The sequence below is a fragment of the Carcharhinus amblyrhynchos genome, chromosome 12 (assembly GCF_965287045.1).
Source record: "Carcharhinus amblyrhynchos chromosome 12, sCarAmb.v2.hapA, whole genome shotgun sequence".
Classification (NCBI taxonomy): domain Eukaryota; kingdom Metazoa; phylum Chordata; class Chondrichthyes; order Carcharhiniformes; family Carcharhinidae; genus Carcharhinus; species Carcharhinus amblyrhynchos.
In genome coordinates this window covers 74,907,694-74,930,734 of record NC_137335.1, presented here as the reverse complement: position 1 = coordinate 74,930,734, position 23,041 = coordinate 74,907,694, and the positions used below count along the sequence as shown (strand labels likewise).

General features: G+C 44.6%; 1 protein-coding gene across 3 annotated transcripts in view; it reads left to right on the top strand.

Annotated features, from left to right (window-relative positions):
• Positions 1-23,041, top strand: part of LOC145350631 (proton-coupled folate transporter) — an 89,896-nt gene that overhangs the window by 25,222 nt on the left and 41,633 nt on the right. For all 3 annotated transcript variants that reach the window (XM_080199840.1, XM_080199839.1, XM_080199841.1), the window contains exon 4: positions 11,807-11,945. In XM_080199840.1, the coding sequence (XP_080055966.1) occupies positions 11,807-11,945 (139 nt within the window). The remainder of the gene's footprint in view (positions 1-11,806; positions 11,946-23,041) is intronic.

The following is a 23,041-nucleotide window of genomic DNA, read 5'->3' as shown; positions in this document are numbered from 1 at the left end:
TGAGGGTGGGTTGTGGGGGGGGGGGGGGGGGGGGGGGCGTGGGGGGGAGCGGGGAAGTGGATAGGAACAGAGAGGCTTGTGATCGCGTGTACACCAATCCTTGAATCTTGCTGGATAGCTTTAGAAGGTGGGGCGGTACAGTGCCACAATGGTGAGCACTGCTGCCTCACGGTGCCAGGGCCCCGGGTTCAATTCTGGCCTCTGTGTGGAGTTCGTACATCCTCCCCGTGTCTGCGTGGGTTTCCTCTGGGTGATCCGATTTCTTCCCACAGTCCAAAGATGTGTGGGTTGGGTTGATTGGCCATGCTAAATTGATCCTAGTTTCAGGGGATTAGCAGGGTAAGTATGTGGGGTTATGGGAATAGCGTCTGGGTGGGATTTTGGTCAGTGCAGACTCGATGGGCCGAATGGTCTTCTACTGCACTGAAGGGTTTCCCTAATTAAGGTTGTTTTAAAAATAAAGCGTATGGGTATCAATTTATAGAATCCCTTCAGTGCATCAGGAGGCTATTCGGCCCATCAAACCTGCACCGACAACAATCCCACCCAGGCTCTCTCCCGGCATCCCCCTGTATTTATCGTGCTTATCCCCCTGACAGTAAAAGGCAATTTAGCATGGCCAATCAACCTAACCCACACATTAATTGGCATTATCCATGGAGGAATGTAGTGTACAAAGCACGGAAACTAAATCACTGGTTGCGCCTTGGCTGGGTTATTATATCAAATTTTAGGTAGTATATTAAGGCCCACTAGAGCGAATACAGAAGAGAGTTAATAGAATGATACCAGGGATGAGGGAGTTCAGTCATGTGGAGATGTTGGAGGAGCTGGTGTCATACCCTTTGGAGCAAAGAAAATTAAAAGGAGAGTTGATAGTGATCATGGAATGTTATCATTGAATCCCTGCAGTGCAGAAGGAGGCCATTTGGCCCATCGGGTCTGCACCGAACACAATCCCACCCAGCCCCTATCCCCTTAGCTCCACATATTTACCCTGCTAGTTCCCCTGGCAAAAGTTAGCATGTCCAATCCACCTGACCCACACATCTTTGGACTGTGGGAGGGAACCAGAGCATCCGGAGGAAACCCACGCAATCACGGGGAGAATGTGTAAACTACACCCAAACAGTGATCCAAGTCGGGAATCGAACCTGGGTCCCTGGTGCTTGTGAGGCAGCAGTGCTCACCACTGTGCACTTACAAAGGATTTTTATAGAGCAAATAAGGAGAAAATGTTTGCAGTGGCAGCAACGTGGCCCGGTGGCAAAGTGCTTAGCATTGCCTCACTTAGCCAGGGACCTCAGTTTGATTCCCAGGTTGGGTCATTGTCTGTGTGGTGTTTGCATGTTCTCCCCGTGTCTACGTGAGTTTCTTCCGGATGCTCCAGTCTCCTCTCACAGTCCGAAAGATGTGCTGGTTAGGTGCATTGGCCATGCTAAATTCTCCTTCAGTGTACCTGAACAGGCGCTGGAGTACGGTGATGAGGGGATTTTCATAGAAATCTCATTGCACTGTTGATGGAAGCTTACTTGTGACACTAATAAATAAGCTTGAACTAAAAAGGTTTGGTAAGCAGAGGACACAGATTTAACCAGAGCAAACACAAGGCAAACTGTTCTTTCACAGCAAATTATTGCAATCTTGAATGTTTTACCTGAAGGGATGGTAGAAGCAGATTCAACAGTAACTTTCAAAAGGGCATCGGAAATTACTTTAAAAATATTGGCCGGTTATGGATGGGGGGCGGGGGGCGCGGGGGAGTGGGGGGGGCAGGTAAAGGGGGGGGGTGGTGTGGTGGGGGTGTGGTGGGGGTGGGGGGGTGCGTGGTGGGGGTGTGGTGGGGGTGGGGGGGTGCGTGGTGGGGGTGTGGTGGGGGTGGGGGGGTGCGTGGTGGGGGTGGGGGGGTGCGGGGTGGGCAGTGGGGGGGGAGGTAAGGGGGGTGTGGTGGGGGCGGGGGGGTGCAGGGTGGGGGGGCAGTGGGGGGGTGGGGTGTGGGGGCGGGGTGGGGTGTGGGGGCAGGGTGGGGGGGTGCGGGGTGGTGGGGGTGGTGCGGGGTGGGTGGTGGGGGTGGTGCGGGGTGGGGCGGGGGGCGGGGGGTGGGGGTGGGGTCTGGTGGGGCGGGGGGGTTTGGTGGTGGGGTGGGGCGGGGGGCGGGGGGTGGGGGTGGGGGGCGTGGGGGCGGGGGGGTGCGGTGGGTTGGGGGGGGTTTGGGGGGTTCGGGGGGGCGGGGTGTGCGGTGGGGTGGGGGGGTTCGGGTGGTGGAGTGGGGGGGTTTGGGTGGTGGGGTGGGGGGGGCGGCGGCGGGGGGGGGTGCAGGGGGGCGGTTGGGGGGGTGTGGGGTGGTGGGGTGGGGGGGCGGCAGGGAGGGGTGTAGCGGGGCGGGGGGGGGTGCGGGGGTGGGTGGTGGTGGGGGTGAGATGTGGGTAAAGGAGTGAGACTATTTGGGTAGCTCTACCAAATAGCTGGCATAGTATATTACAGGCCAAAAGAACACAGAAGGAGGCTAATCATTCTGCGACTCTTCAGTTATTTTCTTTTGGAGTAACGCAGTCATATCGGCTGACGCAGCCAAATTCTTAAGAGATGTAGAGCACCATGCTGAAGATGGAATTACCATTGAATGGATTATCTGCTGCCCATGCTTGTTTGATGATAAAGCAAAAGAGAAACTGATTTCAATGGACGCGCCCACCTGAAAGAGTGATTGAAAATCCATTGTTCCAGTCAATAATCTGCCTAGTTTTAAAAATGCATTTGTCAAAGTTTAATAGCATATTGAATAAAGACCAAATTAAAAGTATAGGAAAACCCATATGCAGACATTTATGACTTTTACAATGGTTTAGTGCAACGTACTAAATAGAAATTGAATAGGAAAAAGCTTCCATCAAAATGTATCATTGCTGTTCCCCTGAGGGTTCAAACTGTTGGTTCAAGTGATGGAGAAATATTTTCATTGATTCCTTTGTGATATCATGAAAACCCAGATCTAAAATTGTTTTACAGAATCTTTTTTGACTTAAAAGGTACTCAGTCTTCCTGCAGTTGTACAGGGCTTTGGTGAGACCACATCCAGAGTTGCTGTATGCAGTTTTGCGCTCCACAGTAAGAAAGGATATATTTGCACTGGGGGCAGCACAATGCATTGGTCCCTGGGATAAAGGGATTGACTTATGATGGGAGGCTGAGCAGATTGAGTTTCAATTCTCTGGAGTATGGAAGAGTGAGAGGCAATCTTGATGAAGCCTGCAAGATTCTGAGGGGGCTTGAGGGGGTGGATGCTGAGAGATTGTTTCTGCTGTTTGGGAGGGGGGGGCGGGTTGGGTGGTGCCTAGAACTTGGAGGAACAGTCTCAGCAGAGTTGTCCAATCATTAAGGGGAGGCAATGGCCTTGTACTTTTATTGCTAGACTATTAATCCAGAAACTCAGCTAATGTTCTGGGGACTCAAGTTCGAATCTCATCACAGCAGATGGTGGAATTTGATTCCAATAAAAAAAATTTGGAATTTCGAATTTTCTGATGACCGTGAAACTATTGTCAATTTTCAGAAAAACCCACCTGGTTCACTAATATCCTTTGGGGAAGGAAATCTGCCGCAATGGCCTATCTAGTCACTCAGTTCAAATGCAACTAGGGATGGGTAATAAATGCTGGCTGGCCAGCGATGCCCATGTCTGAAAAATGAATACAAAAAATATAGGGCTTAGCTGAGGAGGAATTGACTTTAGGCAATGGGTTGTGTATCTTTAGAATTCTCTGCCCCAGAAGGTTGTGGATACTTCATCATTGAATACACTTAAGGCTGGAATAGAAATATTTTGGCCTCTTATGGAATAGATTCAGCGTGCTGAAACTGAAAGTTGATCAAGAAATAGGTGGCCATGAAGATGGGTGAGGCCCACCTTGGTTCTAGATGTTTTGGAAGCTGTTGGATCCCCTAGTCCTCTCCCCTCACATCCACTCAATTTCGTGACCCTCCCATGCCACCTCCGCGGCCACTGTCCTCGTATTCATCTTGACCTGACCTTAGGAGCCATGTGGAGATGGAAAACAAACCCTCAAATAATCTAATACAGCTCTTACTCATGCACACTTGATAGTGAAAAAAACTCCCATTCATGAAACTCATTCAAATCTTTTACATTTTTTCACTCTCTTATATTAAAAAAACCAAAGACAGCTAATCCTTTAAAATTCTAATATTAAAGTTTATTTATTAATGTCACAAGTAGACTTACATTAACACTGCAATGAAGTTACAGTGAAAATCCCCTTTACAAATCTCTACAAATTGTCAATCAATCTGTGAATTCAGAATTTCCTGCTGAGATAATTGTAACATTTGAAACTCAGCCAAACTTAGAAAATGCTTAGGTCAACAAAGAACTCAGTTGAAACTGCAGGGACAGATGGTAATTTATTTCTAACCTATACCAGATTAGAATATTTGCAATGCAGAAGGAGACTATTTAACCCATCGAGTCTGTACTGACACTCTGATAGAGTGTCCTACCCATTATCTTTTCCCCAAGCCTATCCCCATAACCCCACATTTGCCATGGCTAATCCATCTAACCTGTACATCTTTGGACTGTGGGAGGAAACTGGAGCACCCGGAGGAAACTCACACTGACATGGGGAGAATGTGCAAACTGCACACAGATAGTCATTCAAGGCCGGAATTGAACCCAGGTCCCTGGTGCTGTGAGGCAGCAGTGCTAACCATCGTGCCACCAGATGGCCTGTCAATCAAAGCAGTGAAGCACAAGGTGTTTTCTTTTTAACTCTCACTGACTGCTTGAGTTTGTTTTCTTTTAAAGTTTCAAGAGCAGGGAATTAGAGAAAAAGTTCTCTAATACTTTAAAAAAACATATCCACTCTTCAAGAACTTTTATGTCTAATTCATCAATTTGTGGCTTCCCCAGTACAGGTTAAGGCCATAGGAAGTCTCAAAATGGTGTTTATTTAAACTTGGCACTAAATTCTAATAGCCTGCTGAGTTCCAGTTTCGCTCCTCAGCGAATGTCACATTGCCACTGCGGACAAAAATTGGATCTGTCTGAGATGGGAGTGAGACTTTAATGCTTGGGTCTCGCCTGCAATTCTTAATTGTCCGCAGCATCTTCCCGACTCTGCAAAAATATGGCACCAAGTCCAGGAAAGGTATGCTAGAACAGGTGACCAAGAGCTTGGGTAAAGAGGCATGTTTTGTAGAGGGTATAAAAGAAAGAGAGATAAGCAGAAGTATTGATTTTGGGAAAGAATTTCAGAAACAGGAGTGCAGATGGCTGAAGGCAAGGCTGCTACCAATGGGATGTAGGGAGTGGGAAATACAGAAGTGCTTAGGGTCCATTATGTCCAAGCCATCTGTTGAAAAGAGCTATCCTATTGGTCCCGTGTCCTTGCCCTTTCCCCATAGTCTTGCAATTTTTTGTTCTCTTTGGGAAGATGCTATTTACTCTGTTTCCATTACTCTTTCGATAATGAATTCCAGATCATAACTAACTGAACTAAAAAGAAGAAACCTAATTTTTCCTTCGACTCTTTTGCAAATTATCTTAAATCTCTGTCCTTTTGGTGATCAGCTCTCCTGCCAACTTTTCCCCGTCTTCAGTTGGTTGAGCACTTGCCTCTGAATCACAAGGATTCTGGTTCAATTCCCACTCCAGGGCTTGAGCACAAAACACAAGGCCGATGCTATGGGAGCACTACATTGTCAGAGGCACCAACTTTCTGATGAGATATTAACCCCATCTTCCTGCTTGAGTGGATCCTGTGGCACTCTTCTGAAAAAGAGTCGAGGGGGAGTAATCCCTGGTGTCCTGGCCAATTCTTGTAATATTTAGCTCTCAATAATTTTCCATTGATGCGCTAGAATTATAAAATTCCAACAAGGTTAGACAGGGTAGATTCAGGAAGAATGTTTCTGATGGTGGGGGAGTCCAGAACTAGGGGTCATAGTTTGGAGATAATAGAAACTTTCCACGTCTCTATTATCCTCAAACTATGACCCCTAGTTCAGGGGTAAATCATTGAGAACTGAGGTGAAGAGAAATTTCTTCACCCAGAGGATGGTGGACGTTTGGAATTCACTACCACAGAATTTAGTTGAGGCCAAAATGTTGTGTGATTTCAAGAATAAGTTAGATATCACTCTTGAGGCTCAAGGGTTTGAGGGACATGGGGAGAAAGGGAAATCAAAATATTGAATTTGATGATCACCCATGATCACAATGAATGATGGAGCAACCTTGAAGGGCCAAATGGCCTACTCCTGCTTTTAATTTCTGTGTTAATTTTTAAAACACTCATTCATGGGATGTGGGTGTGGCTGGATGGGCTGACACCTACTGCCCATCCTTAATTTCCCTTGAATTGTGGCTTGCTAGGCCATTTCTGAAGGCATTTAAGAGTCAACCATATTGAATTCAAATTTCATCACCTGCCAATTCTACTACTCAAAACCCTGGTCTCTGGAATTACCAGTCCAGAGATGATACCAGTACTCCACCACAACCTTCCCTGGAAAAATGGAATGCAGAAGAGAGTTGAGTCAATGTTGCCGTTGATTCTTAAACTTCCTGGAAGATACAGATGCAGGCGTATAGTGGGAGCTATGAGCTAATAGCACAGATTTCATCGACTAATGGTGAACAGGCGGAACTCAGCTTCAGACTTCCCTCATAGGCACAAATTGTTTACAAGAATCTCAAAACAGAAACAGTTTTTGTTTCAATTACTTTCTTTATTGCTTCAATAAGATTTATATCAAGTAATTGTTGCAAGTGTTCAATTCGGTAGAAAAGACATGATGACTTTCAAAAGTAATCTAAAACACGGGGAATTTGACTGACCTACCTCTAAATCTAATTTCCCTATTTACTCTGGCTACCCCTGTCTTCATAACCTCGTAATTACCCTTATTTAACTTTAAAACACCGGTCTTAGAATATGAGAGGGATTTTCTCCTTCTCTGTGACATGTTTGGCAGCAATGGACGGGGGGTGGCAGCACATCGCTTGTAGGTGCCGGGACCTCATGGTCTCACCATTGTAAATAGGGTTTTCGGCTGAATGCACCTCTCACTACCAGCAAACCCACAGCAGGGGTGCACCATCCCACCAGTGTGAACGGCAGCAAGGTTTCAGCACCGCTCTTCTCTCCCACAATCCTAATGTTAAATTCAATCATGTTGTGATCACTGCTACCTAATGTGGTCATTAATTAATCCTTTCTTGTTCTAGGATAGCCTGCTCTCTCGTTCACTATAGAATGTGCTGTTCTAAGAAAATGTCTCAAAAGCACTCTATGAACTCCTCTTCCAGGCTACTTTTGCCAGTGTGATTCGTCCAATCTATATGTAGATTAAAATCACCTATGTTTATTATCATATCATTAGCACAAGCCCTCCCATCCTATAATATGGTTACTGTCGGGAGCCTATAAACTACACTCACAAGTGACTTTCCACTGTTACTAATGTAAAGTTTATTTATTAGTCATAAGTAAGGCTTACATTAACACTGCAATGAAGTAACTGTGAAGTTCTGCGAGTCACCACAGTCTGACACCTGTTCGGGTCAATTCACCTAACCTATTTCTTATCTCTACCCAAACTGATCCTACATCTTGATCTTCATCCTTTAGGTCGTGCTCTCTATTGTACTAATGCCATCCTTAATGCCACCCATCCATTTTTTCTTACCATCTTGTACTTCTCAAATGCTATCTACCCGGGAATATTCAAGTCCCAGGCTTTGTCACCTTGTAGGCATGTTTCTGCAATGCCAGTAGGATCATGTGTAGTTATTTCCATTGACCTGCTCCCTGATTCATCCGTTTTGTTACAAAGGCTATGGGGATTCAGATACAGAGTTCCAAACTTCTACTATTTCTACAGCTTCTAGCTTTATCTACCAGCTCACTTTAAGTGTGTACATTCTTAGGCTGATTGGTGTAACAAATTGTCCCTAAATTAGTCTCCCCTCAATCTGGTTTCCAATGTGGAGTGCCATAAGTGCAGACAAGGGTCATGGGTGGAAGAGGGGACTCACAATATTGAAATGGCGGCGTGGGCTCGTTGGGCCGAAGGGCCTGTTTCCCGTGCTGTGTTGTTCTTTGTTCTTTATTCTGCCCCTGTCTTCCACGTTCTGACTGTCGTTTCCCTTATTGCTACCTTGCTGGCTTTGCTTCAATGCATCACATCTTCCCACACTTGATCCTTTGCCCTCCAAAATTTAAGCCCCTCTCTACTGCTCCAGTTTTATGACTTACCAGAACACTGGTCCCAGCATGGTTGAGGTGAAGACTGTTCCAGTGGTACCACTCCCAGTTTCCCCAGTACTGCAGCTTTGTGGCTGTTTTCCTGAATGACTTGTTTTACTATGTGTGCATATATAAGGAAGAGGCTTGCCACAGGAGGCCACGAGAGGAACATGGTGTTAGATACAAACTTCTGTTAATGAAAATTAATGTTTTCTTTACTCATCGTGGTAAATAAATCGACACCGCTCATGCGAACAATAGTTGGTTTTGATTTCAGGCTTGTCTTCAGCTGTTTGGGCCCTGAGCTCTGCAATTTCCTCTCTAAATTCCCTGCCACTATACTTCCCTCTTGTTTCAGGATGATCCTTAAAACTAGCCTCTCCTCAGTGGAAGAGATCATTCTGATTGAAAACACTGGCTGCAATTTCCGAAGAATTTGCACCAAAACCTCGGTGCAAATTTGGTGTAAACTTTGATTTTGAGGAATAAAAATCTTACCCTCGACCTTTCATTGTGTGATAACAACAATCAGCCAAGTTGTTGTTAAACTGAGGAACAGGTGCAAAGGATTGGTCATCCTACTCCCTTTCTTATAGGACACATAAGAACACAAAAGAGCTGAACTTGGAAGGTGTGCCATCTCTGTGCCCAGGAATTGCAATGTGGTTCTTTCTCCCACTCCTTCCCCCACACCTCCACCCCCAGGCCCCTACTACTCATTGGATATCTCCAAGTCGAAATCATTACACGAGTCCCTCCTAAAGGACAGAAATGCCACCACCCACCAATCAGAAACTCAGTTACCAAAACCCCCCTTAACTTTGCAGAACCTTCGGTCAAATCTACCCCTCCCACCCTTGTTATCCATCACCGCCACCCCCCTCTCCCCCACCCCCTCCCCCAGCATGTCCTCCCAACACCAATGTCATCGTACTGAGGACAGTCAGCTCCTTCCTAACATCACTGGTAGGGACTGACCTGGCTTTCCGTGCACTATTCAAAATGGATTAAATGGATTACTTTCATGCACCCGCACCACCACCAACACCACCAGCGCCCCCCCCCCCCTCCCCCCCCCACCGCATCATCAACCCGCTGACCTCATTGGGCACAAACCCAGTCACATGTTAAAAATTAAAAAGACATTTTTTTCTAAATGACCTTCCAGCCTAAGTTACGTGTCTACAGCATGGAAACAGGCCCTTCGGCCCAACTTGTCCATGCCATTTTTTTTTAACAGCTGAGTTATTCCCAATTGCCTGTATTTGGCCCATATCCCTCTGTAGCTTTCTTATCCATACAACTGTCTAAACGATTTTTAAAGGATAAGATTATACCTGCCTCCACTACTATCTCTGGCAGCTTGTTTCAGACACTCACCACTTTCTGTGTGAAAAAATTGCCCCTTTGGACTCTTTTGTATCTCTCCCCTCTCACCTTAAACCAATGCCCTCTAGTTTTAGACTCTCCTATATTTGATCTGTGCCCCTGATCTATGCCCCTCATTATTTTATAGACATCTATAAGATCACCCCTAAACTCTTACACTCCAGAGAAAAAGATCCTAGTTTATCCAGCCTTCCTTATAACTCAAACCATCAAGTCCTGGGAGCGTCATAGTAAATCTTTAAAGCACTTTTTCTAGTTTAATAATATCCTTTCTATAATAAGATGACCAGAACTATACACAGTATTCTAAGCATGGCCTTACCAATGTCTTGTACAACTTCAACAAGACATCCCTACTCCTGTATTCAATGTTCTGACCGATGAAACAAAGCATGTTGAATGTCTTCTTCACCACTCTGTCCACCTGCGACTCCATTTTCAAGGAGTTATGAACCAATGCCCTCAGATCGCTTTGTTCTACAACTCTCCCAACGCCCTACCATTAACTGAGCAAGTCCTGCCCAGGTTCGATCAACCAAATGCATCAACTTACATTTATCCAAATTAAACTCCAACTGCCATTCGTCAGCCCACTGGTAATGAAGTTACAGTTGTCGTCAGCCGGTTTGCCAGGTCCCACAAGGAGCAATGAGGTAATAGCCGTGTTTTAATGATGTTGGCTGAGGGATGAAGTTTGGCCTGGGCACCAGTGAGAACTCCCGTCTTCTTTGAAGTAGCGCCACGGAATCCTCTGCAGGGGCTTGAGGAGTCAGAAAAGGCCTCTGTTTAATGTCACATCTGAAATGCAGTATCTCTAACACCTTTGACAGTGCAGCACTCCTTCAGCACTGAACTGGATCAACGACACTTTAGACTTTCGGGCTTGAGTTTGTGGTGTGTGAGTTTCACCCACCATCTTCTGATTCAGAAAAGAAAGTTAACCACTGAGTAAACACTTTGTTAGTGATAAAGCAGTAGCCAACTTGCATAGAATAGAGTCCTGCAAACATAATGGTATAAATTTTGTAGTCCTCCGTTTGTGGCGGTGGGGTAAATTATGATAGCTGGCTAGTCCACTACCTTGCCCACCGCTCCAACTCCTGTCCCATAATAAAGTGGGTAGATTTGGTGCCTGCTAGCCTGCCCACGCTTAGGCTTTTGGAGGACCTTAATTGCTTAATTAAGAGCTTGGTTCCACTGTTGCCACCATAATATGTTTGTCGGTGGAAGGTGGACGATAGTGGGTTGGCCGCGTTCTGGTGAGAAAGCAGGAAAGAAAGGGAGTACCTTCTTTTGGGAGGGGGTGGTTGCTCCGTGTGCATCGAGACCATCCCCCCCTCCAAGATAGCATCTGCCAAGGCCCCCCCACTTTGTGCCTCCCCGGTCAACAAAACACAAATCTCATCTCTCGATTCCTTCCCAGCCAAAAGTCCTAGAAAGTCCCAGACGTAACTGAGTCCAGTATCCATGTTGCCTTCTTTGTGGGACAGCAACATTCAGTGCTGAGTTCTGGCACTGCTGGGAATGGGAGAGCTGTTGGCCATTTTGAGTGGCCAGACACTCTCATAGGAAGCAGGCTCGTTGGGCCGAAGGGCCTGTTTCCCGTGCTGGGTTGTTCTTTGTTCTTGAAGGTGATTGAGGGGTCGGATGTCTCAGGCTGAGCTTGTTACGGTTGTCATAGCAGATTATTGTGGGCGGGGGCATGTGTTGGCACGGAGGGTCCTTGGGAATATGACAGGGCGTGGGGGTAGGTGGGGCAGAGGTGCATGAGTTGACAAGGATGCTCAATGGAGGGCATGGGGATGGGTGGGGGGAGGGGCATGAGTTGGTATGGGGGAGCCATTGCATTGGGTGGGGGATGGTGAAGAGGTGTGAGGGATGGGGGGGCTGTAGGGTCCAATGGCTACTAAACAACTGGAATGAAGTCCCAGAGAAACAAGGCAGGCAAAATGTAAAACCTCTTAAAAAAATTATCTTGGATGTAATTCTCCTTCATGTGGGTCAGCCAGGCTATTTGGACCATTGGGAATTGTAGTGTGTTGTTTAAGTGTCGCTGAATCTTTTAAGAAATATTTAAAATACATTTTTCAAGAGAATATTGAAGTTCCAAAATCTAAGTATTTCTCCATAATACCATCTCTCCACAGGGAGCTGCCTTGATTGGTCTCTTTCCATTTATGTTGCGCTGCATCAACCAGATGACGTTAGCCAAAGCGGGTGTGGTGCTGAGACTGGTGTCTCTTGTTTTGCTGGCCTTCTCCACGCAAACCTGGATGGTGTTTCTCAGTAAGTGAACATTCCAACGCTGGAGTCTGAAATCAAGGTGTGCTGTATGGTCATATCAACACTTCGCCTCATTTGTGTCAAATTCCTCCATCCTGATATTCTATGAGCCGTTAAGGTTTTTCTTCAAATTTCATTATGAATGCTTTCATAAGTAGCCGGCAAAGGGATTGGAAGTGGATTACGACTCCATCCCCCTTTTTGGACAATTAGTCACGATCCTTGCATGATCACGCTCACTCAATGTTGGGAATGACAGGTAGGCCCTCCAGTCACTTGCACAGTTCTGAATAATTGATGCGACTCTTCCTGAAGAAAAGGAGCCTCCAGAGATTATTGCCGCCCTCCTGGTAGATAGCCTTTTTTTTAACAGGTTTTAGTTAGATTATAATAACTCAGGATTATAAGTGTCTGGGCATTTCTCCTCAACAATTTACCTTTTCACTGAAGAGTGTACGTAGGTGGGTTCTTGAGCTTGGATACAGAAGACAATGAGTGGGATTTTCTGGCCCTTCTCTCCATTGGGATTGTTTGGCTCCACTGACAGGGTTGGGTGGTGGTCTGGGGTAAGGGGATGGGCTAGGGGAAGTTCAGTAAAGAGCCAATAACATGTAATTCACTTTTGATAGTAATTGCACCATTGATAACTCAAGGAAAAGTAAGTATAATCTTGCTTCTATTATATAATCCACGTTTTAATAATTTTACTGGGATGTTTAAGATATCCGTCAAATTTAAAGCAGTATTTACCTTAAGACCTGCAGAATCTAAAGAGATTCCCCCAAAACGGTGGCACAGTAGTCAGCACTACTGCCTCACAGCGCCAGGGACCTGGGTTCAATTTTGGCCTCAGGTGACTGTCTGTGTGGAATTTGCATGTTCTCCCCATGTCTGCATGGCTTTCCTCTGAATGCACTGGTTTCCACCTACATCCAAAGATGTGCAGGTTAAGGTGATTGGGCCATGCTAAGTTGTCCCTTATTGTCAGCGGGACTAGGAGGGCAAATGCGTAGGGTTACAGGTATAGGGCCTGGGTGGGATTGTTGTTCGTGCAGGCTTAATGGGCCAAACGGCTGCCTTCTGCGCTGTAGGGGTTCTATGATAAGGGGAGAACTATCATTGCTACAGTAGAACAACCATATCTTTACCTTGAGAGATGTTCGGATGAATCAGGGAGTCTAAAAATCCTGCTGTGTGGTTCCAATATTTATGCCATAAAAGAGCTGAACTAGCAGAAAACATGTTGTGCACACATGCTGGACAACTCCCTTTGTTGTAGTCATGAAACTTCATTATAAAAAACAGGATATAGAGAAGTCCTGATGGTGGTCACTTCCTTGCTGCACTCAATTTTCCTGATTCAGGTGACAAGTTATTTACGGTCATCTTTTAGATTAGATTGTAGTATCTTAGTGTCTTGCTGAGGTGATGTAGAGGCCAGTTCTTTGGGAACTGCCTTGTGTTAGAGGATATACCATATCTAATTTCACAGGATGTTGGTGAGCATGAGCACACAATTGTGCCAAGAATGTTTATAACCCTATTAGACTGTGATCAACAAATAAACTGCTTTAAATTCTTAATCCTTGCTTTGTAGGAGAGAATCATTCTTTTTAAATCTTGTAACCACTTTTTTATAGCTGGATTCTCTTATAACTTCATACTTATAGCTGCATTCCTATACATGATTTGAGAAATATGTTAACATTCTTAGCAATAATATTGCCCAGTTTTATTTTCAGAGTTGTATTTTTATGCTTGTGTAAGAGGAGGCAATGGCCTAGTGGAATTATTTAAATGGTAAAAGATTGCAGCCTGCTGCTGTGCAGAGGGACCTGGGTGTCCTTGTGCAGGAATCTCAAAGAGTTGGTTTGCAGGTGCAGCAGGTAATTAAGAAGGCAAATGGAATTTTGTCCTTCATTGCTAGAGGGATGGAGTTCAAAAACAGCGAGATTATGTTGCAGCTGCATAGGGTACTGGTGAGGCCACACCTGGAGTACTGGGTACAGTCTTGGTCTCCTTATTTGAAAAAGGATATACAGGCACTGGAAGGGGTGCAAAAGAGATTCACCAGGTTGATTCCGGAGTCGAGAGGGTTGGCTTATGAGGAGAGACTGAGTAGACTGGAGCTATATTCATTGGAATTCAGAAGAATGAGGGGAGATCTTATAGAAACATACAAGATTATGAAGAGAATAGATAAGATAGAAACAGGGAAGTTGTTTCCACTGGCAGATGAAACTAGAACTAGGGGGCATTGCCTCAAAATAAGGGGGAGCAGATTTAGGACTGAGTTGAGGAGGAACTTCTTCACACAAAGGGTTGTGACTTTGTGGAATTCCTTGCCCAGTGAAGCAGCTGAGGCTGCCTCATTGAATGTTTTTAAGGCAAGGATAGATAAATATTTGAACAATAAAAGAATTAAGAGTTAATGTGAGCGGGTGGGTAAGTGGAGCTGAGTCCACAAAAAGATCAGCCATGATCTTATTGAATGGCGGAGCAGGCTCGAGGGGCCAGTTGGCCTACTCCTGCTCCTAGTTCTTACATTCTTATGTATTACTGCTAGATTATTAATCCAGGAACTCAGCTAATGTTCTGGGGACCCAGGTTCGAATCAGATGGTGGAATTTGAATTCGATAAAAAATATCTGGGATTAAGAATGTTCTGATGATGCATGAAACTATTGTTGTTTGTCAGAAAAACCCACCTGATTCACTGATGTCCTTTAGGGACGGAAATCTGCCGCCATTACCTGGTCTGGCCTACCTGTGACAACAGAGCCACAGCAATGTGGTTGATTCTCAACTGCCCTCTGGAATGGCCGAGCAAGGCACTCGGCTTCAAGGACAACAAGGGATGGACAATAATTGCTGGCCAGCTAGTGATGTCTATATTCCATGAATAAATAACATATATAAAAAAATTGTGAGGATTCTTTGATGATATATACTCTATTGCAAATAACCCATTTGCAGAAATTGATGTAGAAATCTTAAAATGCAGCGATCTCAAATTTTACCCATCCCGACATGTCAAATTGTTTTTATTTAATTCTATGTGATTCCTTTATTCTTTTGTGTGTAGGATACACGGGTATTTAAACATATTGCCATTGTGCAAATAGGTAACAAGTGACGCTTACAAGGCCAGTTACCTCTTTAATTTGGATAATCCATTTGATGATCCACTGAATGTTACTGGCCATCCTTCCCTTGATTTTGGAAGTGCACAAATGGAAGATGTTCCATTATTCATTTAACGTCTGCGAACCTTCACCCTAATGAGCAAGCAGCATTTTGATGGATTCAATGGCTGAAGGCTTTGGCAATGGTGGAGGAACAGACAATGGGGAATAGTTAGAAAGCCAGCTGATTCCACATCTATGTGGAAAATCTTTACTTTAAAGCCTAATTTGACACAGCAAATATAAAATCAGACAGGTTTTGACCAAATCCGTATTGAAGTGGTGTATGCAGTTATAAACCTTGGAATTTCCCTTTGTAACTTCCCTCAGTACAATGAAAAATGGGCATTGACCGTGAGAAATATTAACGTCTTTGTTGTCTCTCTTAATAAGTTGGCTTTGTTTGTCTGTTTCAGTAAGTCAAACCTGGGGTGTGAAGTACTTTCCTAAAAGGATTAGCCTTGTATTATAGTTTCTCCTGCTAAAGAGATATCCTGCCCTGCTTAAAAAAAAGTGGGATAATTAATTTCATGGATCGAGTTCAGTCGTTAGTGCAGAATGTCTCCCACCCCCGCTTCCCCCCGGTAGATCCAGGAGAGGATTTACTCTTGTGAATTCATTGCTATTAAAGTTTAAGTTTTATTTATTAGTATCACAAGTAGGCCTACACTAACACTGCAATGAAGTTACTGTGAAAATCCCCTAGTCGCCACACCCGGGCGCAATAAGGGAGAATTTAGCATGGCCAATGCACCTAACCTTTCGGACTGTGGGAGGAAACCGGAACTCCCGGAGGAAACCCACGCAGACATGGGGAGAACCTGCAGACTTTGCACAGACAGTGACCCAACCAGGAATCGAACCTGAGTCCCCGGCGCTGTGAGGCAGCAATGCTAACCACCGTGCCACCGTGTCACCCACCATGCTTTGGCATAACATCCAGTGCAATGGGCTGCTGCTGAGCAACGTGCATCAGTTGCGAGATTGTAAAACGCAGCAGCCTGAATGAAGCGACCAAAAATTTTCATTAAGAAGAAACAGATTGCAGGCAAGCACCTGCGATGGCCCGCAGTGACTTGAGCCCCATTGCAACTAATAAATGACCTGTTCAGACCATCTGAGAAATGAAAAATGGTTTGATAATTAAAAAATCAGCGATGGACTTAATGGCTATGGAAAGACTTAAGGGAGACGGTTTCCAATTTCATTACCGGCAAGTGATCTTAAATGAACCTATTATCTATTTAATCCTGTTTCATTATTTAATATTAATTCTGATACCTCTGAACATGCATTTGAGTGTCAGCTTAACCACTGAATAATGAGCAAGGGAGTGGACAGAGAGACACAACTATTCTTCTCCCCGAAGATGAAAGGGTGGACATAATGAAAATGTCAGTCTCGTAATTGATATTGGCGAATGGAATGTGCTAAGCTTTTTTTCTGAGATGCAGTTAGTGATAGGCATTGCCAAGGAAGGTTGGACACTTGGGCACTAAGAAAACGTCATCACCATAGACTCCTATTCTTCCCTTTGCGCCGTAATCCATGCTGGAAAGTAGACATCAGAAGGGGATGAGTCTAGGCTACGATAGCTCCATAGACCATGCTCAATGGAAGTACCCTGGGACAGAAAGTGGGAGGCGATGGCCCACTGATGTTATTGCGAGACTATTAATCCAGAGACTTAGTGAATGTCCCAGGGACCCGGGTTCGAATCCCGCTATGGCAGATGGTGGAATTTAAATTCAATAAAAGAAATCTGGAATTAAGAAAAACTGATCTGGTTCACTAATGTCCTTTAGGGAAGGAAATCTGTCTTCTTTACCTGGTCTGGCCTACATGTGACTCCAGATCCACAGCAATGTGGTTGACTCTTAGCTGCACTCTGAACAGGGGCAACCCGGGTTGTTCCATGAATGAATTAAAAAGACACTAAGCATATGTAGCATGGGCATTTCAAACTGAAAGGGTGCTGGAGGGGCTGTGGCTGAGAATGGAAGTAATTTCAAAGAATAAGAACTGTTTAAGCTAGATTACCGAGATTTTCCCAGGAAGGTACGAAATTACTGATGCTCCTCTGGACCGTCGCGATATGTTTCTGAAATCTCAGTAAAGGAGAAGACTAACTCACTATTTATTACCACTGTAGAGAGCTTATTGTTTAAATTCAGATTGCCTGCAAATTGGGCGGCATGGTGGCACAGTGGTTAGCACTACTGCCTCACAATGCCAGGGACCCAGGTTCGATTCCCGGCTTGGGTCACTATCCGTATGGAGTTTGCACACTCACCCCACTCCATGATTTCCTCCTGCAGTCCAGAGATGTTTGGGTTAGGTGGATTTGCCAAGCTGAATTGCTCCTTAGTGTCAGAGGGGTCAGTTGGGTAAATGCAAGGGGTCTGGGAGGGATTTGTGGTCAGTGTAGTCTCGGTGGGCTGAATAGCCTCCTTCTGCACTGTAGGGATTCTATGAAAATATGGTTTGTCGAGCACAGGCTCCGATCAGATGAGAGAGAATGAAGGAAGAGAGAACTGGGGGCTTTGTGGTCAACCAAGCATTGTTTTCAGTCCATTGAGAGGCGATTCAGATCTGATAGGTCAGTACAGATAGCTCCCACCTCCTACTTCAACCCTATTTATTCATTTATTTTATCCCTGAAGCTGATACTTCATTCCCAGGTCCACTTTTGAAAGCAGGAGTAAGCCTCTCATTGTCGTTCTAGTGCTGCTATTCCCAGTGGGCATCAACAATTATTGGCCTATGGTGACATTGGCATCGAAATTGATCACCTTTTCCAATGACCACTTTCCACCACAGATTCCTGTGTAGCAAAAAGAATGGGAATCCATGGCCATTGGATCTTTCTATTTCCCTTACTGTAGTTTCCCATTGTCATTCTAATTGAAACCAGCTAACACATTGGAGCTAAACTAGAGAATCCCCAGGTTTGTATGGTTCCCTATCACACCAGTGCAACTGAAATTGTGGATTGCCTCCCCACCCAAAGCTAGTTTTGAACAGGTGCTGAGGTTGGTTTGTTTTGGTTTGATTTATTGTTGTCACGTGTTGGGATACAATGAATGGTATTGTTTCTTGCGCACTGTACAGACAGAGCATACTGTTCATAGGGTGCATGGGGAGAAGGAAAGTAGGGGATGCAGAATATAGGGTTGCAGTCACAGATGGGGCGTAGAGAGGGATCAACTTAGTACACGGTACATCCCTTCAAAAGTCTGATGGCAGCAGAGAAGGAGCAGTTCTTGAGTCGGCTGTTCTTTGTTTTCAGCCTTTTGTACATTTTCCACACGGAGGAAGGTGTAAGAGAGTATGTGCGGGGTCCTCGATTATGCTGACTGCTTTTCTGAGGCAGCTGGAAGTATAGATGGAGTCAGTAGATGGGAGGCTGGTTTGTGTGATGGACTGGGTTACGTTCACAACCCTTTGTAGTTTCTTGCTGTCTTGGACAGTGCAGGAGCCATACCAAGCTGTGGTATAGCTGTGTTGACTTATTCCCCAGTGCTGCATCTATGAAAAAGAATCACAACAGTCACACGGAATGGATAGAAAGGTGGGTTAGGGGTGAAGACAACCGAGGAAAAGTTGGAAATGGTGCTGAAGTGATGCAATGCTGGTGCTTCTGAAAAGTAAGATGAATAAATATAAGTGTAGGAATTATCAAGGAGACCTCTTGCATGGGAATCGCATCTCAAGGTGTTTTTAGCCCACTGGACCTTAAAATGTTTCTCCACAATAAATGGAAAACAAGTATATTTTTCTTCTTTTCCTTCTCTTCTTTTGCAGTGTCTTTATTATTATGTGCTCACTGTCTGAATTCATTTCTCTTTATTTAAAAAAATGCCTCCCCAATGTTCTGAGAGGCCAGCGATTTTTTTACGTTCACTGGACTCAAACTGTTTAATTTGCAAATGATTGTTTGCACAGACTCTGGTATCATTGCAGGCAATCTCAGCACCTAACTAGGTTGTGGGAATCTGTGTTTGAATCAGAGATGTTGTTTCCCCGTTGTGCAATTGGAATATGAAGTGGTATTAAATCTATCTATCACAATTTTTTTTTCAAATAGTATGTTTTTGAGTAGGAGGAAAGATAAATTGCAGAGAAACTAATAGATGCCTTGTGTTAACTGGGAACCCTTAAATAAACATGGCCTGTGATAAATCTCACAGTTATTCCTGTTTAATTTACTCTTTAAAATAATAATTTAGCTCCCCAGCCAACATTCATTTCTAAAACTATTTGTTTTTGTATTTTGGATTGATTCTGGATTCTTACATTTCGCAGTTTTGATATGAGTTAACTGTTCCAAAAAACAATTACTCACATTTAACAGTTGATTGTATTGCTGTTTTTTTTTAAAAAAAGCAACTAATATTTATGTAAAATAAACGCAAAATACTGCGGAAGCTGGAATCTGAAAGAGAATCAGAAAAATGCGGGAAAATCTCAGCAGCATCTGTGGAGAGAGAATAGAGCCAGTTTTTCGAGCCTAGATTACCCTTCGTCAGAGATGAGAGGAAGGAGAGTCAGCAGAGGTTGATACTATGAGAGTAGGGAGCGGTGATGGAATTGGACAAAGGGAATGCAAAATATAGTTTAATATTTATGTGACCTCCTTAACATGATAAAATGTCCCAAACTGCTTCACAGGAGCGTAATAAAACAAAATGTCACATGGAACAGCGTAAGATATTAGGGCAGCATGGTGGCACAGTGGTTAGCACTGCTGCCTCACAAAGCCAGGGACTCAGGTTTGATTCCCAGCTTGGGTCACTGTCTGTGTAGAATTTGCACGTTCTCCCCGTGTCTGTGTGGGTTTCCTCCAGGTGCTCTGGTTTCCTCCTACAGTCCAAAGATGTGCAGGCTAGATGCATTGGCCATGCTGAATTCTCCCCCAGTATACTGGAACAGGTGCTGGACTGTGGCGACTAAGGGATTTTCACAGAAACTTCATTGCAGTGTTAATGTAAGCCTACTTGTGACTAATGATTCAATAAAATTAAATTAAAATTGGCTCAGATGATTAAAGAGATGGGCTTTAAGTGTCTGACACAAGGAAGGAGGCAGAGAGGTTTAGGGAGGGAAACTCAGTGATGCTCAAGTGGCCCAGATAAGTGGAGTGCAGATATTGCAGAGACCTGGAGGAAACTGCAAGGATGGGGGTGAGGGACAGGGCCAGAATTTGAAACCAGTGATGAGAATTTTAACAAGACATTGTTTAATCTGAATCCAGTATAGCTCGGCAAGGACAGGGGTGAAATATGGTAGGGATTTGATTGAAAGAAATCCCACAACACCAGTTTAAAGTCCAAACAGGTTTATTTGTAACAAAAGCCGCAGGCTTTCGGGACAGCCGACCCGTCGTCAGGTGGCTGGGCACCTGGTGTGGTGGGATTTCTTTCTGTTTCACCCCAGTCCAACGCCGGCATCTCCGCATCAGGGATTTCATTGGGCAGAGACATGGCCAGCAGAGGTCCGGGACAATCTCGAGCTTACGGAGGGCAGTAATTTATTTAGGAAGCCTGCAGGCTGGGCAGCAGTGGAACAATGCATGTCTGACCTCCAAGGTAGAATTTTAATTTTGCGCAACATGGCCGATACGCGCAACCTGATTTATTTTTCGTTCCACCGGGCTATCAATCTCAAAATGCCTCTTCTACCGTTTCACTGATGACACTGCCCTCCCGCCCTACCTGCCCCACCCCCCCCCCCACTCCTCCACCCACCCTGCTCCCTCGCCCCACAAACCCACCATCCTGTATCACAGTATCTTATCTGTTCATTTTATTCATTTATTGGTGTCACAAGTAGGCATAAGTTGACACTGCATTGAAATGCAGTGATTGTGAAAATCCCCTAGTTGCCACACTCTGACGCCTGTTTGGATCCACTGCAGGAGAATTTAGCACGGCCAATGCAAACTAGCCAACAGGTCTTTTGGAGGAAACCCATGCAGACACAGAGAGGACGTGCAGACTTTGCGCAGACAGTGACCCAAGCTGGGAATCGAACCTGGGTCCCTGGCGCTGTGAGGCAGCAGTGCTGAGCACTGTGCCACTGTGCCACCAAATTGCTGGGCAAAACTTACATCTATCGTGCTCCACTCATCCCCTCACCACTCCCCTAAAGGGCACAGTTAGTAGTCCGTAATTTTTGACAAGGGGAATCTTCCTTACTTAATGCTTGCTGAAGTGCCGGCGCGGCATATTTGCAGCACAGTTGGCCCTGAATCAAAATCTTGGGCGTTCAATCCTGCTGCCTGTAACATCGATTAACACTTCATTGCAGTGCTGAGGGAGTGCTGTGGTATCAGAAGTGCTATTATGTAGATGAAAGTTTAAACCCAGTTAATGGCTTATGGTAGAAAGAAACAGTCCTACTTTTTCGAGGAAGAACAAGAAATTGCGATGGTTCTGGTCAGTATTTGCCCCCTAACACCTGAAGGTCTTGGCTTTCTACAAGTGAAAATTGATAACACTGTGCATAAATGCTCTTAATATTCTCTCCCCGCCACCCCCGAACTATGGATTTTGAGGCAAATGGATTTATAGTCTGTGAGTTAATGTCTCACTCCATTTTATTTAATTTTGGGAAGATGATCCTTGACACCTCTTGTGGTTATTTAGTCTTGGTTGTTTCCCTTGATATGATGGGATTTCTCCAAGTATGAAGGTGCTGTAAACTATATGTGTGAGGACACATGACTAAAAGTGTGGTAAAAGGTGGAGCAATGAAAATTGGGGATATGCAGGAAGCCGAAATGGAGGAGTGCAAGAAAGTTCTTGATTTTGATTTGGTTTGATTTATTATTGTCACATGTATTAACATACTGTGAAAAGTATTGTTTCTTGTGCACTATACAGACAAAGAATACCGTTCATAGAGAAGGAAAGAAGAGAGTGCAGAATGTAGTGTTACAGCCATAGCTAGGGTTTAGAGAAAGATCAACTTAATATCACGTAGGTCCATTCAAAAGTCTGACAGCAGCAGGGAAGGAGCTGTTCTTGAGTCGGTTGATACGTGTCCTCAGACTTTGGTATCTTTTTCCCAATGGAAGAAGGTGGAAGAGAGAATGTCCGGGGTGCATGGGGGCCTTTAATTATGCTGGCTGCTTCTCTGAGGCAGTGGGAAGTGTAGACAGTGCCAGTGGTTGGGAGATTGGTTTGCTTGATGGATTGGGCTACATTCACGACCTTTTGGAGTTTCTTGCGGTCTTGGGCAGAGCAGGAGCTATTCCAAGCTGATACAACCAGAAAGAATGCTCTGTATGGTGCGTCTGTAAAAGTCGCAATTGCTTACATTAGCATTGCATAGTTCTACAGATCTCTTGCATGTGTTTCAGGTTCTTGTGCCAAGATGGCTAGATGTTAAAACCAGAGTTGACATTGAACCTTTGTCGTGAATAAACCCAATCTACTTCCTGTGTAATGCTGCTCCTTCTCACTAATGTTCTGGATGGTGGGCTGTGAGATATGTTGGAATCTTATTAAGAATGTCTTCCGGTTATGTTATTATAACAACATTTACTGGAAGTCTATTGGCATGGACAAAATTTACTTTGAACTCAGTGAGCAGTGAATATTCAGGAAAGGCAGACTTGCAGATACTTGATAATGTGTGATACATGGAAAGTTCACTTTGAAGATATTTTGGCACAGACTGAGAACAAAGTTAGAAAACACCGAGGTTAGACAGGGGCCATGAATAATTTTCTTTCGTAACCAATAAAATGCTTTATGGATTCTTATGAGATAGACGGTCAAATATGTGCTATGGTGCAGATGGTTACAAGTGATTCTGAGGAAAAAGGAGGGAGTGTGTTTGAAAAACTAATTATGGTATTACAGCAATAGGTTCATAGATTAAACCTATTCATGTGCTATGAAGTAAAAT